Source organism: Syngnathoides biaculeatus, chromosome 5 (assembly GCF_019802595.1).
Source record: "Syngnathoides biaculeatus isolate LvHL_M chromosome 5, ASM1980259v1, whole genome shotgun sequence".
Lineage (NCBI taxonomy): Eukaryota > Metazoa > Chordata > Actinopteri > Syngnathiformes > Syngnathidae > Syngnathoides > Syngnathoides biaculeatus.
In genome coordinates this window covers 29811637-29829552 of record NC_084644.1, presented here as the reverse complement: position 1 = coordinate 29829552, position 17916 = coordinate 29811637, and the positions used below count along the sequence as shown (strand labels likewise).

Sequence of the window (17916 nt, the reverse complement as noted above, 5' to 3'; positions counted from 1 at the left end):
CCCACCTCCACCTTAAATTCTCCTGACACACCAACGGCACACCTCACCGCTGTTCTGCTGCCCCTCATACATGTCCTGTACTATTCTAACATATTTTTCCGCCACACGAGACTTGCGCATGCAGTACCACAGTTCCTCTCTAGGTACTCTGTCATAGGTTTTCTCTTGCGCCACAAAGACACAATGTAGCTCCTTCTGTCGGCTGTACTTTTCCATGAGCATCCTCAAGGCAAATAATGGATCTGTGGTACTCTTTCTAGGCATGAAATCATACTGTTGCTAGCAAAAATCTGACAATAATCCTCCATTTTGATTGAGATCATCAAAGAAATGTTCAAAAAACAATAGTTTCAAAAACTGATCCAAAATCCAAATCATTTCGCAATTTGAACCATCATCCCAGGAGACAGGCAAGGTGCCTTAGTAGTTTTTCTTTCAGCCAGCATCAAATGATTAACTTTTGTGCGTGTGTTTTGACTTTTTGGAACACTTATTTTGAAACGATGACGGCTGCGAGACTCATTTCAAGGAGAAAAGACGCCATGTCCTCAACTAAAACTCGTTAGCATGACTTGCTCAGTTGCGATAAGCTGTGGTTTGAATCTTCGTGCAGATTGTCTTGCGTTGCATTTGCATGTTCTCAGGGGTCTCAAACTGGCGACCCAGGGGCCATTTGCTGCCCACGAGACAATATTTTGTGGCCCCCACCTTCATTTGAAAATCGGAATCTTAGTGTGATCTTCAAGTTTGAATGGCACTATCACAGTGTTGTGTGCGGAGCTGATGAAACATAGCAATCACGGTGGGGTATATCGCTCTCGGGGGTGTGATATTGACAGGGCATGATACAAGATAATATATGGACAAACAACCATCCACCATCGAACCTATGGACAATTTAGAATGAATTTAGCATGCATGTTTTCAGAGATGCGAGAACAAATGAGAGTACCCCAGAGAAAACACCAACGAGCGTTGGGAGAACATGATTGCAAGTATAACTTATACAAATTTGAAACTTTCTTATAAAAATGGATCAGGCTCAAACAATGGATTGTTCTTCAAGGTGACACTGTGTATTTATGACTGTATTGCATAACACACAGCTTTTACATTTGGGTTACCTGATTCAGCTAAACCTCCTCAAGTGGCTGTCATTGGGTTGTTCAGGTTTTTTTCCCCCACATACTGCATGGCTTCCAACCTACCAAAGAAGACTGTTTTGAGATAAATCTGTGAAAGTTAAATGGGTTAATAATATAGATTGTTCCGGCTTCTCCATTCAATTGTTCCGTCTGGTTTTGAAACCTCCCTGCTGCCTGATTATGCCTCAAGACACTGACGTCAATGACATCTCACCATGGTCACCCCACCTAAACGAGTTGAGGTTCACTTTCCACAGCATCCTACTTAAATTCACATAAAGGTACAAACCGATAATGAAAAGACATCAGGATTGGATGCAGCGTTGTGTTTCCTACAACTCGTAGGAATAAAATACGCCGATCATAAACGGGTACTTTTCGCAATCGGATGAAACGATTGGTCACAGGAACGAATGAGCCGTTCATTGACTTGATGTTGTCATTATCGGTCGTAAATACTCCTTTCACCGGATGCCATAAACTGAAAGAGGAATACGCGTTTGCTTCTTGTCAGGTTTGTTCCTGTCTATTGATTCAACTTGTCGATGTCTGGGGTGCTTAGTGCTGTTTCATCATGAAAAGATGCCTGATGCTTGTTCTCTTCAAAGGTGCATGGATGGCCTGTTAATCAAAATGCAGGAGAATGAGTACTTGGGGTCCTGTGAAAACATGCAAAAGTGGGTACATTGGACCCCCACATATTTGCTAACCAAAGTTATTCTATGGTAAAGTCCACTGGGGAAACAAGATGAGGGACACTTGAGGTTTGAAGACAAAATAAAAGGCCAGCATTTGTTGCTTTGTTAGTGAGGCCCTGTAGCTCAGTGGTTAGAGCACTGGTTTGATAAACCAGGGGTTGTGGGTTCGTATCCCACTGGGGCCTCCACTCCCTGAGAAGGGTTGCGTCAGGAAGGGCATCTGGCGTAAAAATTGTGCCAAACACATGTGCGTTCACCTGAGATGACACGCTGTGGCGACCCCGAAAGGGACAAGCCGAAAGAAACTTACTATTTGTTGCTTTATTAGCCATCCATCACGTCATTCCTGATGGGATTGGCTGCCTTCAAAAAAACATGACAATAAACTGCAGACATGCCTGCCCCTGCGATGTCAAGTCATGCTGCTGGCGTCTGTGCGAGTCCATTACTTTGATTGCCGCTTGACAGTCTTTCTTTATGACAGGCCAGCGCAGAGGACGGCCATTGATCCGTCGCCCTGCCGACCTCCGGCCGCTTTCAAATTTTGCCCTGCGTGCAGATGGACATGTTGAGTGCTTCTCGACAGAATCTGGTATCGATCGCGAGCAACTTTAACAGTACAGATGTATTTTCAGTTTTTATCTTCTTTTCTCGGCTTAGTGATTCATTAGCAGCTCCACGCTTCCATCTGCTTTGTTTACTTGCTGCGCTCAGCGAGCTCCACCGCCTTTTACATCTTTATCTTCAGCTTTCAGCGCATAAGACTTGACTATTCCCCATTGATTTAATCACGTCTTTCCTTGGCGTGGAAAAACAGCACCTGCTAATTCCACGGTAAGCACTATCAAAAAAAAAACGTGTAAAAAAAAAAAAGTAAAGAAAAACACCAGGTTATTTTTGGAGTCTTTTTTTTTATTTTCTCGTGCTTTTGTAGCTTACTCCTATAAAGAAATAGTTAGCTACAGCATATATCAACAATGACACATGGACACCGAAATAAACAGTGAAAGGGAAGGAGAGGCGACAACTGGGCACAGGAGAAGAAGAGAGAGATAGCGAGAGAAATACCAGGAAGAGGAGAGGAAAAGGCGCTGGGGAAATCATCGGGTAAAAGAAGACAGCCACTGCTCTACAGTAGAATTAAAAACAAAGCATGAGAAGTGTACAGTTCTTGTAACATTTACAATTGTCATAATAACAACGTCAATAATAATAATAATAATAATAATAATAACAGTAACAACAATCATATTTCTGCAAACAAGTATTTAATTTAAAAAATCAATAAGACCTCTGGTTTCTACATGGCAGTATTAGGGCCACTCTCAAATGAAAAAATAATTGAAAAAAAAGTCATAAATATGATCATAAAATCATGGTGTTAATGTATTTATTTATTTTTTTAGAATAAAGCCAGAATACTGAAACAGTACATTCTTTTTCTCAATAAAATTTAGCTCATGAGAATTAAGTCATAATATTGCTGGGAGATGTGGGATAAAAAAAATAAAAAAGCCATTTTACAAGTCATACTTTTAAGTTTTTGTATAAGAGTAAAGTTGTAACATTCAGGGGGAAAAAGTCATTTTGGAGAAGAAAAGTCATGACACACAAGTGTAAAACTGCATCATTAAGAGAATTTTTTCATGTAAGTGGAAAACTCTCTCTCTTCCAAGAAAAGCTAGTTAAGTCAAAAAATAATAAAAAGTTGGTTTCATTTTTTTAAATGAAAAGTTCTAAATTGTTGAGAAATGATGAGAAATGCTACAAGAAAAAAGTTGGACAACTTCCAGAAAAAAAAATTCAACATGTATGTCTGAGAATAAAGTCTTTCTCAGACAAAAAATATTTTGAGATCAGCAGCAACTATACATATGTATATTATTACGTATTTTTTCAGAAACAAAATTACAAATTTATCCTTTGATTGTGATTTTTTTTTCTCACAACATTAAGACTTATGACTTTTTTTTCTCTTTTCAGCGTGGCCCTAATACACCATTGTAGGTTTCTGATGAAGTCCTATTTTTCTTTTCCTTTTTCTTTCTCTTTTTTTTTTAAAGATCACTGGACAGTAGTTTGTTCGGCTCTGCGCCACTATAGGCTAATATTCTGTGTTAGTATAGTATAGATTCATAATGCAATAGTAAACAGTTTCTTCTCTCTTCAAAGTTTAATTACGCATCTGTTGCTTTTTTTATACAAATAAGGAATTCAGAGATATGTATACTCGCTTCGTCGATGTTTACATATGAGTGAATGTGATATGTGTGTGTGTATGTGTGTGGTCGATTCAGAAAGGAGTTTTATTGTCTCGTTCAGTGTTTTTACATCCCTCTTTATCTTCTTGCCCTTCCCATTAAGACTTCTAAACCTTTTTTTTATCCCCTTAATGACATTCGAAAATAATTAAGCTTTTCTTTAATGTCGGCGCGAGTCATATTCCTTTTCGTCTCTGTCAGGAACGCAGCCCGACGCTAATCCTTTCATTGTGAGGAGCCAATAAAAGCGACGCGATAGAGCGACGAGAAGAAGGCTGGATGGAATGGACGGAATAACAGAGAGAGAGGCGGCTCAAAAGGGAGACACTGCCTTTCCCTCATGTGTTGAAGAAAGGAAATCACTTAACCCTCCCAGCAGGAGAGTCAAACACGCCAGAGCAAAAGTGTTGGAATAGAGAAACTGGAAACAGTGAAGATGACATACAATAGTGCCTTGACATACAATTTGAATTTGTTTTGGGACGATACGTGCAAGTCAAAACTCTAAAAAGAATGGAAATGCCATTATTAGGTTCTAGCCTCATCCATTCATCAATTTTTTGAGCTTCTTATCCTCATAAGGGTCATGTGAGTGCTGGAGCCAATCCCAGTTATCTTCAGGCAGGAGGTGGAGAAAACCCTTAACTGGTTGCCAGCCAACCACAGGGCGCATACAAACAAACAACCACACTCACAATCACACCTATGGACAATTGCAGAGTCTCCAATTAATGCTTTTGGGATGTGGGATGAAACCGGAGTGCAGGGAGAAAACCGACGGAGCCACGGGAACAACACGTAAACTCCACACAGGCCTGGCCGGAATTTGAACCCTCATCCTCAGAACTGCGAGGCAGATGCTCTAATAAGTTTTCCAACATTTCACCTTTCTAGCCTCATAATCAAACAGAATGTAAATAATTAAACAGTTTGGGCATCATGATGAATCAAGTGGGATTACTTCTGATGTGAGCGACTTGGCCACCAGGGGGCAATATAGTGCTTGTTTGAGGACGCCAAAGAGGATTTTCACAATTACTAAGTCTATTTTTGAAGAATTGTGAATTTGATTAATTGATTTTTGATTAATTGTTCTCCATCTACTTATTGTGGAGTGAGGCGAGTTGAGTTTCCTGTTCATACATACTAATATCTTGAATTTTTGGTTGCCAGCAAAAGCAAAATATTAGCTGAACAACGCCTTGTGGCTTGAAACACTATTCAGATGAGTTACTTGTATCTCAAGGCACCACAGTATTATATAATTTTTTTCTTAATCCAAATCAGTTCTTTTTTTTTTCCCATAGCCAATTTCTCATCTTGCTAAAATTAACCTGTTTTGAAGGGGTGGCCCTGTCTCATGCAAGTGAGCCACTGCTCCCCCTGGCCCATATGCCGCTGGATGACCAGAGATGCGGCCTTGGTGTAGCAATGAGTCAAGATGGTTCTATTTGCAGAAGTGGAGCCCAAAGTGTGAAAAAGGACAACCCCCCCACCACCACCACCACCACCAATCAGGGAGGCAGCACATCATAAGTGAAGTATTTCATAAAGTATGAAAATGTCAAGGAGACGAGTTTCTTTTTCCAGGAATTCTATATCTGAGAACATTCCCCAGCATTGTCGGCGCTTGATTACCGACCTTTGCATGTAAAATATGGCACAATGGGGAGTACATTTAACACTTTGTGCTGCAAAATGACAGCAATTATTTGCCTCAAATGATTCCCTCTTACATTTCTTGCCTTCATCTTGGTGTATAGCCCCTTAATTTGCCATTTTTCATTTCCTTTTTTCCCCTCTTGGCTGTACAGAAAGCGGACTGTATGGCCGTATATATGGCTCCATAGGCGCTCCTTCTTTGCAGAGGTGTGTGAGTTTTTGTGTGGTTTTACGAGGTGTGTGCATGTTTGTGTGTTTGCCTGTGGGATTGGGGGCGGAATGAAAGGGAAGGGAAGGGGGACAGGGATAAGGTCAGAGGATAACAATGAGGCTACAGTAGGTACTCCTTCTTGCCCTGGCTGGCGTCGTTGCCGTTGAGGAATGCCTCCTGCACTTCGCCGTGTTCATCCAAGCCGCTGGCCTCGTGGGTAAGGTAGGAGCCTGGGAGAGGGGGAACGGAGGAAGGGTCGGGGAGGCGGAACGAAAGAGAGAGAGAGAGAGAGAGAGAGAAGGAAGGTTGGGAGATCAGGTGGGGGCAGTTAGGCGGGGAAGCGTCACGATCAGCATTATATCAAAATCAAACAAGAGCTCTTGCTGCTGAAGAAGTCGTACCTAACGGGTTAAGTCATTAGTTTTTGTGAGTTCGGTGGGTCAATACCAAGCAAGAATGGGCTCTCGGGTGCGATACGAGCCTACGAAATTAAAAGTAAGGGTGTGTGTGCGTGAAGGGTTGAATCGCGGTCAGGAGTGAGTGGGAGATGGGACGGGAAGCAAAAGGCAAGAGGAAACGGGAAGAGAGGGTGGAGGGAAGGTTAGTTGCTGCACCACCCACAAGCACAATTTTAAAGAGACAGAGTATGCATTTCTTTTTTCATTTTGCATTGTGAAAAGTGCCTGAGAGTCAAAATACACAAAGGATAAGGAACAATAAGACACTTACTCACTACTTTGGTTGAAAATGCTGTCACATGCAAATGAGCTACTGCTCAAACCCCCCATAAGGGCAATGTTGGGTACGGCTTTCGTTAGTTAGTGTGACGATCAGGGGAGAGGTAAGGGCTTTGTGACTAGGCAATGGGCTAATGGCTGAGTCTGAAGAGAAAGTAGTAAGAGCTTTGTTTGTATTTTCACTCGTGGAAGCAGCGCCTCATCACAGAGGCGCCATATTATACTTTCCGATTAGCGGCTCTGTGCATGTGGTGCATGCAGCAGACACATTACAAACCATATACACCGCTCTCCTCCCCATTGAAACTTCACTGAACAATTGAGTATGGTTGTTGTTTGTAAATGGCGGATCTTCACCCAGCATAGCGCCAGAGTCATAGCTGAAGAAATTGGCATTTTTATGTAAATTTGTTGACTTGTGATGCAAATGGAACCTGCTCAGCCTGCCCTGAGTGTGAGTTTCGTTACTGCAAAAATCACAATGTAAATTTTTTACAATATCGTGCTGAATTAGTATAGCGCAGAGCTTCTCAGGGTGGGGTACAAGTACTGGTAGCAGTACACAGGCTCCCTCTAACGGTCGGCAAACGCGGCACAAAATTAAATCATGTTACTCTGGCTTTAACTTTACAGTATATTACACTTAACATGCTAATTGAATCATTATTAGTCATTTAAAAAAAACATCCTATATTTAAGTGCAGTGTTAATGTTACGGTGCCTTACAGTAACATTACTTACTAATAATTTAATAATATACATTTGAATATATGTATACATTTTAGAAATAAAACAACTTCAAACTTCTCTGCTCTGTATTTTAATGTTGTTGTGACTGTGGTACTTAGAGAGCTGATGTAAGTCATTATTTTAGGTGGTACTTGGTGAAAAACGCTTGAGAACCACTGACATAGATCGGCAAATGCAAAAACACATTGGCCACTTTGAAAATGTCAGTAAACATTTGAATATGTCACGTGAAAAATTATGTATTTTTTCCCCCCACACAGCATACAGGAAGCTACTAAGTCATGGGAATCTCAGTCATAGTATTATGCAAAATTAAACCATTAACATTTCAGCCAAATTCAGAATGGGAGACTTAAAGCAGTGTTTTCATAATAAAATGGGAGGAACAACTTCGACTTGCTTTTCTGTCTTTCGCTAAAAACATGGTCAGTGCTCACAGACAAAATTCAGTACCTTAGCTCAAATATAATAAATTATGTTTTTGTTTTAAAATTTGTTATTCAATTCGATTTACTGTGAAAACTACAAAATACAAATAAAAAAAAAATCAGAAAGCCTCACGGAAATTTTCAGAAATAGGGAGCTAAGAAAGTTTCACTTGGTTGTGTATTTTCACAGTCGTTCGGTAGGCAAACGGTTATTTTTATAAAAGGCGATAAAGTCAATTTTCGCTAACGTCATCTTTAAAAACACCAGTTTCCATGGAAACATGCACACACACACGTATACGCACACACATCACTTTCCTGTGTATCGATAGTCTTAACGGACGGGCCTGACAGTCAGTACAAAAGACGTAATGACACTAACCCCGCCATTGCGAAATTGATTGGTCAAAATGGTTGGGTCTCAGTGTTGATTGGCAGTGAAGATGTACAGAACGCGCACTGCCAGCTCATCTGCCTCTCGAGCAGCCCGATCATTTCTTACTTGGCAGCCCCCAAGCACAGTTAAAGGCTGCCAATGTTGGGCCGAAGGAGGGGGAGGGCACTTAAAAAGATGGGGAGGTTTATTTTAATGGATGAGACTTAATATACTAGCATATAGTCATAAAACACGGAGACCGCATTAATGTTCCCCGCCACATCCTGTCCAAGGTTATCCATCATAGGACATTGCCAGGAGTGTCTCCGCAGTTTAAAAGAATAATTTCTTTTTCGATCCAAACATGGATATAGGTGGGTTTAAATAACATAACTTTCACGTTATGTTGCCATCATGTTGTGAATGCGTTCACTCCACGCATTAAACACATTTTCATTTTTACCCCGGCAACACACGATGTCCTACTTACATTTTTGTGCGCACAGTTTTTTTTGTTTCACCATTATTTGTGTTTCCTTTTTGTCGTTAGACCCTTCTTGTGTTTTACTGTGTACATTCCTCGTAGATTTCAATAAATCTTCTATAAAACTCTACGCCTTGTTGTTGGTTTTTGCATCATGTAAACAGAAGCACAATGATTTAAATCATTAATGTGGACACACAGATGCTTGCGCTGTGTGTGTGAGTGTTTGTAAATGGGCAAATGCACCATGCAACAACTCCAATGCAAGGTGTTGACACACAAGACAAATTGCTGTTATTATTTATATGCCGTGTTAGTAATATAAATCCATCCTTCTTAGAGGCATCACTGAATGTTGCACTTTTTATTGGTTAATAACATTTAAATCAAACATGTTTTAGCATAAGGAACACGTGTGTGCGTGTGTGTGTGAGTGTTTCACCTTTCTGACGCACGGAGCACCAGATGGTCACGATGAGCACACAGATCACGGTGAAAACCAGCAGGGCCAGCACGCCACCAATCACCGCGTACGGTACCGCGCTGTGAGTCTCCACCACTGCACCGGGATCTACGGGAAGACAAAAAAGGCATGAATGGCAGAAAAGCACTTGGGATTCAAAAATTCCCTATATCTTTTCTTTTTTTTTTTTTTTATTTCCTTCTGTCAAACCTATGCCTATGCTCTTTCATGTGAATTGGTGTCATGGAAGTACATTAAAGTGATGTTGACTGAGGGACATGCTTTGTGGATGCCGAGGTTTAAATTTAAGTTGGGTTTGGGTTGGGTTAGTGGAAGTGACAGAGTGTTTGTTGCTTGTGCACGTACATGCGCACTTCTGGTGAATTTTTTTTCTACATTAGGGTATCTGTAAGATGAATTTCCATCCATCCATCCATCCATTTTCCTAGCTGCCTATCCTCACAAGGGTCGCAGGAGTGCTGGAGCCTATCCCAGTTATCATCGGGCAGGAGGCGGGGTACACCTTGAAATGGTTGCCAGCTAATCGCAGGGCACATCGAGAGAAAGAGACACACTTACAATAACACCTACAGGCAATTTAGAGTGTCCAATTAATGGCGCATGTATTTGGGATGCGTGAGAAAACCGGAGTGCCCGGAGAAAACCCACACAGGCATGGGGAGGACATGCAAACTCTACACAGGCGGGGCTGGGATTGAAGCCGGGACTTCCGAACTGTGAAGCCAATGCTTTCCACTTGTTACACCGTGCCGCAAAGATGAATTTATTTATTATAATTATATTTTAAGAATTATGAAACTGGAAGTTGAAATGATAAAGCTTTTTTAGGATTATAGTTTAGGGTATATTTATAGTGTAACCTATTACTATAGGCCAGTGATTAGCAAGTACCAACCCTGAAGTACTAACCCTAAAAAATATGTATAATTTTTTCTATAAGTACAGTAGAAGCTCGGACTTCCAACGTCTCGGGTGTTGTATAAGTCGTAGTTGTCGTTTGATGTTTTTACATGAATAGGAATTAAAATATGAATGTACGATTTAGATCTTGGGAATGGATTAAACTCATTTACATTATTTCCAATAGAAAAAAAGGGTATTCGTGGTTGAACAAATTGGACTTTGAACACCTCACAAGAACGAATTATCTTCAAACTCCGAGGTTCTACTGTACCATAAATTGAACAACATTTAAAAATTGAGTTAAGAGAAATGGGACAGATGTTTTATATTAATATTAATTAATAAATTAATTTATATCAATTATATTTAATATTATTGTAAGCCAGTATGTGCACATTATGCAGTCTGAACACTCCCACCACATGGGCTGGACTGGACCCTCTGACGGTCTAGTTCTGGCCCGCTGGCTGTATGTTTGACACCATCAATATAGACAATCACTCTGCCTGAAAGTGGTTTAAAAAGCCTCATATTCACCCTCTCACACACACACACACACACACACACACATTCATAAACTAATGGGTGAATGCTGCCATGTGAGGTGGTGTCAGCCCCAGTGGGAGCAAATTAGGGTTCAGTGTCCTCCCCAAAGACACTTTAACACGCGGTCAGTCATAGCCGGGATTCGAACCAGTTACCCTTAAGGTCACTGGATGACCTACTGAGCCATAGCCGCCCACACAAAGAGAAAGAAGTGAGAGAATCAAGATATTGGAAGATGTGTGGGGAGAAAAGGGGAGGTGGAAAGCAGCAGGACTGAAGAGAAGGAACATAAAAAGGCGATATCATCCATGTGAGTTACATTATCACCTCTCATCATGCCTCCGCCCCAACTGCACTGACAGAATGACTGAGAAATAAGGACAGTGAATCAAGCGATAGCTACGCCAGGCCTTTAAAAAGCCATTCCAGCTGAGCGCCAGGGAAGAAAGCGCCAGGAAAAAACTAAGTGGAATCCTGTGGAATTTTGTTACATCTCTCCTGTTGACCTTCTTAATCACATTAATCGTGCTGGGGAATTAAAAATAAAAGTATATATGGATCATATGAACAATCCACAAGCCACATTAGGTACACTTAAATAATCTAATATCATCAGAGAAGAAAAATACAGTAGCAACGACTTCAGACCTCTACCAAGGCCAAACTGTGGAACAAAATGGCACCGTCTTCATGCCACATTTCTTTCCCGGTACAAAGTTCCAGCTTGGCTAATTGTGACAGACATGAAACAACAAAATGTACACAATTGAACGTATCAAAATGTGAGTCTTGTTGTTACAGTAGTGGCTTGACTTATGAGCTTGTGTTCCATAACCAAGCTCATAAATTAAGTTATTCGTATATTACAACAATTTCACCCAATGAAATTATTTGAAGCCCAAATATCCATTTCACTGTCCCCAAAATAAATTTTTTTGTCGCATGTTGTTCATATAAAACTATAGCACTGGATTGTACAAAAACAAAGCAGTAGTTAATGTAAAGAGAAACTAGTTTCTTAAAAAAACAAAACAAAAAAATAAACAAGTTGTGTTTTTAGTAAGACGTGTCAGGAGCAAGAGACAAATTGCTTTGTCTGTGGGTGAGCATCTGGGCAAGAGTGGTGGCCTTGTGAGTCTTCTCATTTGATATTATTGTAACCGAACCATTCAATAAATGGCTGAAAGTTGATTGATGATTGTGCCTCTTCTGGGCCACATGTGAGTGCATAACAATGCCTTAATTTGTGTGTGTGTGTGTGTGTGTGTGTCTTGCCTTCTACTTGAGTGGCAGTGGAGTTGAGACTTGCTCTTTACTGACATTTAGACTCACAACACAAAGGCAAAAATCATCCAAGCGAAGGCTCGTACTCTAAATGGTTGCTGTATGACCCACTTATCCTCACAAGGGTCATGGGAGTCCTGGGGCCTATCCCAGCTAACATAAGGCAGCTGGCGGGCTACACCCCGAACTGGTAGCCAGCCAATCGCAGGGCACACAGAAACTAACAACCATTCGCACTCACAATTACACCTACGGGCAATTTAATCTCCAATGAATGGTGCCCGGAGAAAACTCAAGCAGGCATGGGGAGAACAATTCTCTTTGTTTTCTTCTTAAAGTCCCATCAGGGTAACTTTTGAAGCTAAATTTGTCTCATCACTCATCTTAGCATCGGCCTAAGCATTGACATGATCAATAACCTTATAACAACCCGCACCACATTTCAGATGTCCAGCCGCGGTTAAGGTAAATGAGCATGTGTGGCCAAAATAAATTTTATGATTACTCGGAATTAACACGTGATTAATGCGATAATTTTTGAGTGATAAATCATGCGTTAATGATTTAAATTTGAGAGCCCTTTTAATCTACTGCCAGGCTCTAAGCTTTGCCAACAGTGACCGACATAAAGCAAACGTGTTCATTTTTCAAAGTGCGAGCATCGATCAAACGTTCCGTTCACGTCGCAACTTCATTTCCCGTGACTCTTTGTGACATTTACACACAGCGGGTCAGTGGTATCTACCTCCAAGAGAAGGTGACGGCGTTTCAAGAATAAGAAACACCTTTTGTTTTTATTCTTTAAGTAAACAGAAAGTGCACAACAATATGAAAGAGCAACAGTAAATAGACGACTTTGTGTCATGAAAGACACACATACACAGTATGTAATAATTCTCAACCAGGTTAAGGTGGCACTCCAAGAGCTCATCAATAGGGCCTTGGGATATTACATAATTTCACTTAATTTGTGATGTTTCCTGCCAGTCAGAACAATGAAATTCTCTTCCATTGGATGGCAAAACTTACACGAAACCTGTGTATCCGACTGTTGCCATTCTTAGAACACAACAAATCATGGCTTCCTGCGATTATCAATTTTGTAATAGTTTTGTGAAAGCCGAGACAAGAGTGTCAATATACATACTTTGACATATTTGTTTACGGTTGTTCTGTGAGATTTTTTTCTTCTAATGCATGGCCAGTGACCAACCAAGGAGTTTTTCCAGAAATGAACTGTCATCGAGATTGTTTTGTAGTTGTTGCTTTGATTACAAACTAAAACGGAAAGGTGGCGCAGCTGGAAAGGGTTGACCTCACAGTTCTGAGGTCCCGGGTTCAATCCCAGCCCTCCCTATGTGGTGTTTGCATGTTCTCCCCGTGCCTGCGTGGGTTTCCTTTCGGCACTCCGGTTTCCTCCCACATCTCAAAAACATGCAACAATAATTGGACATTCTGAATTGCCCTTGGTCTGATTGTGAGTGCGGCTATTTATCTCGATCTGATTGGCTGGCAACCTGTTCAGGGTGTACCCCGCCTCCTGCCCGTTGACAGCTGGGATGGTCTCCAACACTCCCTGCGACCCTTGTGACGATAAGTAACTAAGAAAATGGATAGATGGATGGATGGACGGATGGATTGTGTTGCGTTGGTGTAACCCTGTAAGTAACAAATATTTGACCACAAATGGGGGAGGAACACATCCAGACATTCAACAATAATTGCAGGCTAATATTATTAATGAGAATATTATGAGATTATATTACTGTGGTTCACTAAGGAATTTTGACATGCACGTCGGTCCTCAGGTGGCCAAGCCACACATAGCAGAAGAAAGAGCACATCTACTAACCCGAAGCATTAAATGTGGCAAAATTGTTTAGTTCTTTTCATTCCATTTCATTGTGTTATACTGTGTGTTTTGATAAAATACACCATAAAGTGCTATTTTTATGATTAAGAGACATTACTATATGATTACTTTTATTTGGGTTGTGTGGGTGTGGTGAGAACAATTAATGGTATTTTCTTTTGTTTCAATGAGGGAAGCTGTCTTGCGAACAGTGTTGTGAGTACTGAGAGTATCATGGAAGAGGTCGAACTCATATCTCAAGGCACCACTGTCTGAACAGTCACATGCGTGCTGAGCTCTTTCAACACTTGTCACATTCTTGTGGGATCACGAGTCGACATCCACCTGGAACGCTCATCCGTCTTTGTGTTTGGTTGTGACACCGTTTGTACGTTGTGTTTAGTGTGTTCCATTTTCTCACCGGAGGCTTTTAGGCCATACCTTTCGTGCAGATTGTGCATGAGGCACTGAACGATCCACACGCGCGCGCTGTATATGCAGAAATGCTGAGTTGGTAAAATGTGCATGCACTGATAAGAAAGGAAGCACGAGCAAGCGATTGTGTGGAGCGCGTAGCAGAGCATCAAGAAGGTAGCCGAACTTGTGTAAACACACGACAAAGGAAGGTTGCAGCACAACAAAGAGCGTACGAATGTTTCTGTCCACCTCAGACAAAGGAGGAAGACACCAAAGGAGAAGGATAGAGATGCTCAGCAATTAAAAAAATAAATAAATAAACTGAGGGTGTTACCTTTTATGTCCAGTGGGAGGGATGGGGTGACGATGGGATGGGAAGTGGGAGTGAGAGGGGCCATGCTTGGGAGTGACACATTATCTACACAGACAGACAAGGGATGGGATCACACAGGTGGACAAAATGCGACAAAACGTGCACTGACATTTTCACACACACATCTGCACGGCTCTAATGGCTCCACATAAAGGAAGAGGCGGAAGGGAGTTAAATCACAAATTTTGCTTCAAGATAATGACGATTCTAATATTGTCAAACGGGTCCACACCAATGTGGGATGTGGGAATGAGAGACATTATGGTGATTATTTTGAATACACGTGCTAGAATATTCCAGGGCCACTGTAACAGAGGTAATTTGACTATTCACTGTATATTTTCATTTAATTTTTCCATTTTGTATGTATTTAGTTTGTCATAATTTAGGTAATATATTACACTATTTATTTTCATTGATTTTCCTCATAATTTTGAAAATATTTCATGTATAGTTTATTTTCCATCTATCTATCTATCTATCTATCTATCTATCTATCTATCTATCTATCTATCTATCTATCTATCTATCTATCTATATCTATCTATCTATCTATCTATCTATCTATCTATCTAATTCATATATTATATTTATATATTATATTTGATTTGCATTTGAATATTTCTTTATCATTTGTTAAACAAATTAGACAACCCTTTATTTACTATTTCATTTACCTGTATTATTATATAATTGATGTTTTTTGCTTTAAAATGATTGTGACATCTGCTATTTATTTTTATCATTTAAAAAAAATTAATCCGTTGTTATTAATAAATTACATCTTATATATTTATGATATTATTTATGTTTTTTTATTACCATACGTATTTTCAATACTGGTGATTATTCTTTTTTATTAAGTTGTAGATTTATTTAGACATTCTAAAATTATTATATAATATAGTGTATTATACAATATATTACAGCAAGTGGCAAGCTGTATTACTTAAATAAATATATTTTCATAAATACAACTCTGTGAAATAATTTGTATGTTTATTTTCGTATATATATATATATATATATATATAAATATAAAATTACTTAAAAACACATTATGTCAAGGTTTGATACAGTTTTGTCAATTATTTACTAAAATGATATAAATTCTAACTTCATGGCTGATGTAATTACAGTATATACTTAGCAGAAACAAATGATTTACATTAATATTGAATATTTTCATTTATTTTAATATTGCAAAATGTTATTACAGCATTCATTTCATGATTTAGAAAAAAATTCCTTTTGTTTTCCAAATACATAAATGAGATTGAGCCTCAACAGACCTCTGCAGGTGACGGCGGGCTGCTAATGGGGGATGCCACAATGGGAGATCACATATCAAAGCAGGGCTGACGATAACGATAAACATCTACAAGGTATCTCTAGCACATAGCGAGCAAGACGTTCTATCACGCGACACACTCGCTACATCGCTGCGATAGGCAGGAGAGACGGAGGCATTGTTCGTGACAGATGGACTTCCAATGGAAACAACGGTTTTCTGAGACTCATTCCGAGGCCAACAATACACGTGGCAAATCGATGCCGGTGACACAATGCAAGGTTGCGAGAAAGGAGTGAAAGACTATGATGTTCATTGAAAGACAAAACCGGTTGCTGACACCACATCGCATTTAGATTTTGTACAAAAGTTTGAATAAATACTAGAAAACAACTACTCTGCGTTTTTATAAATGCTTGATGGGGAGCAATTCAGAATTGGACCAAAATATGTCTGAAATGGGTTTGTCCAAACTACAGTCGGGGAGAAATTTGCACCGCGCCATGCATTTTTTTTTTTTTTAGCTATCTATGGCAGATACTAAAAAATACAATTTGACACGGCTCGTAAGATTAAGAAAAAAAGTTGGGGAGGAAAGCAGCATGTAGTGTGTTTGTTCCGACACTCCTACATTCCACATTGGTATGATACCCCTGAATCTAAGACAATACATTGGCTTTATATGCAGTAAAAAAACAGTAGTCCAAGAAGTTACTCCGCACATGGTCTTGCATTTTCTTTGGGTTTTATGTTTCAGAATTTACTACATGTTCAAGTATACACCTTGAAAGTCACACAAAGGTTTATGACACAGGGGCCATTATGAACATTTTGCTAGAATTAAGCTATTCTTGCAAGCTTTTTCTTCTTCAGTGAGCATTATAGCCTGCTTTGCTTTTTCTTTGGCCTTTTGCATTATCAATTCCAAAGGAAGAGACAGCCTCAACAAAAAGAACGGTACAACAATTTCATCATAAAAACCACTGTAATGTTAAGGAACTTGGACTGTCAAATTGATCGAGAGTGTTCAACTTTTCTGCTTTGGGTTTTCAGATCGCGGTCATACACGACACAATGGAACATGTCAGCAAGTCACACTAAGGCGTTAGAAATATTGCTTGGTTCAGTGAGAATTCATGAATGAGCCCTGCGTGTTTTGCTTTTTCTTGAGCTTTTGCATAGAAGATGTCCAAATACACTGCCAGATATTGACAAATAGTGCAAGAGCTTGGGTCACAATTCCCATTCAGTGCATTTAAGGACTCAACTAACAATGTTTTTCTTTTTAATTGGAATTTTTAAATTTGGAATCTAACCCAAAATTCTGAGATGAACGTGTAAAACATCAAACAATATTTGCGAGAACCGTGAACGGTAATGGCAGTTTGCAAAAGCTTAACACAATGTGGGATGTTGACACACTTATCTCTTATCTGTTCTAAATGAATAAGATCTTACATCTTGCACGTCTTATAATTCCTATAAACAGAAATACCTCTTGTTCTTTGTTCTTGTTGCTATGTTGCTCCTTCTTCATTGTTCTGAATTTCGTACCAGGGCAGCACTGACTGCCGGAGAAAAATTCCTAGTTTGTCTTTACACACTTGGCCATTCAAGATGATTCTGATTAATTGACAACTAATTGATTTTAAAATTAATCCACAAGTATTTTGACAAGAGATATTCTGATTTATCCTTTAAAGACTAATTTAAAATTGTCTAGAGCTTCATCACTTCAGTTTCCACAGTAAATATTCTCAGATTTTTCAGTTCTTCCTTAAAACAGATTAGAGACTGATTCTATTTTGGAATCAAGACATCTACAAACATCTGCTTTTACTTGGGAAAGCAATGTTCAACATTTGTTTCCATTTTCCGACATATTATGGACCAAACCAGAAAGTGATTCATAATTTATTTTTGTCCATTTTCTGCAGTCATTTTGAAATGTTTATTTTATTTTTTTAATAAAGGGGTGACATTTTTTTTCACCAGTTTGATCCATTAATAATAA

General features: G+C 39.6%; 1 protein-coding gene across 4 annotated transcripts in view; it reads right to left on the bottom strand.

Moving 5' to 3' along the window:
* Nucleotides 1–2751: 2751 nt before the first annotated feature.
* cadm4 (cell adhesion molecule 4) overlaps nt 2752–17916 on the bottom strand; it is a 248717-nt gene continuing 233552 nt past the window's right edge. For 2 of the 4 annotated variants that reach the window (XM_061820824.1, XM_061820828.1), the window contains 3 exons: nt 14573–14656; nt 9195–9323; nt 2752–6207 (listed from right to left, as the gene is read on the bottom strand). In XM_061820824.1, coding sequence (XP_061676808.1) covers nt 6098–6207; nt 9195–9323; nt 14573–14656 — 323 coding nt within the window. In that variant the 3' untranslated portion in view covers nt 2752–6097. Of the gene's footprint in view, nt 6208–6378; nt 6459–9194; nt 9324–14572; nt 14657–17916 lie in introns of all 4 variants that reach the window. The other 2 variants (XM_061820825.1, XM_061820827.1) reach the window with 2 other exon arrangements.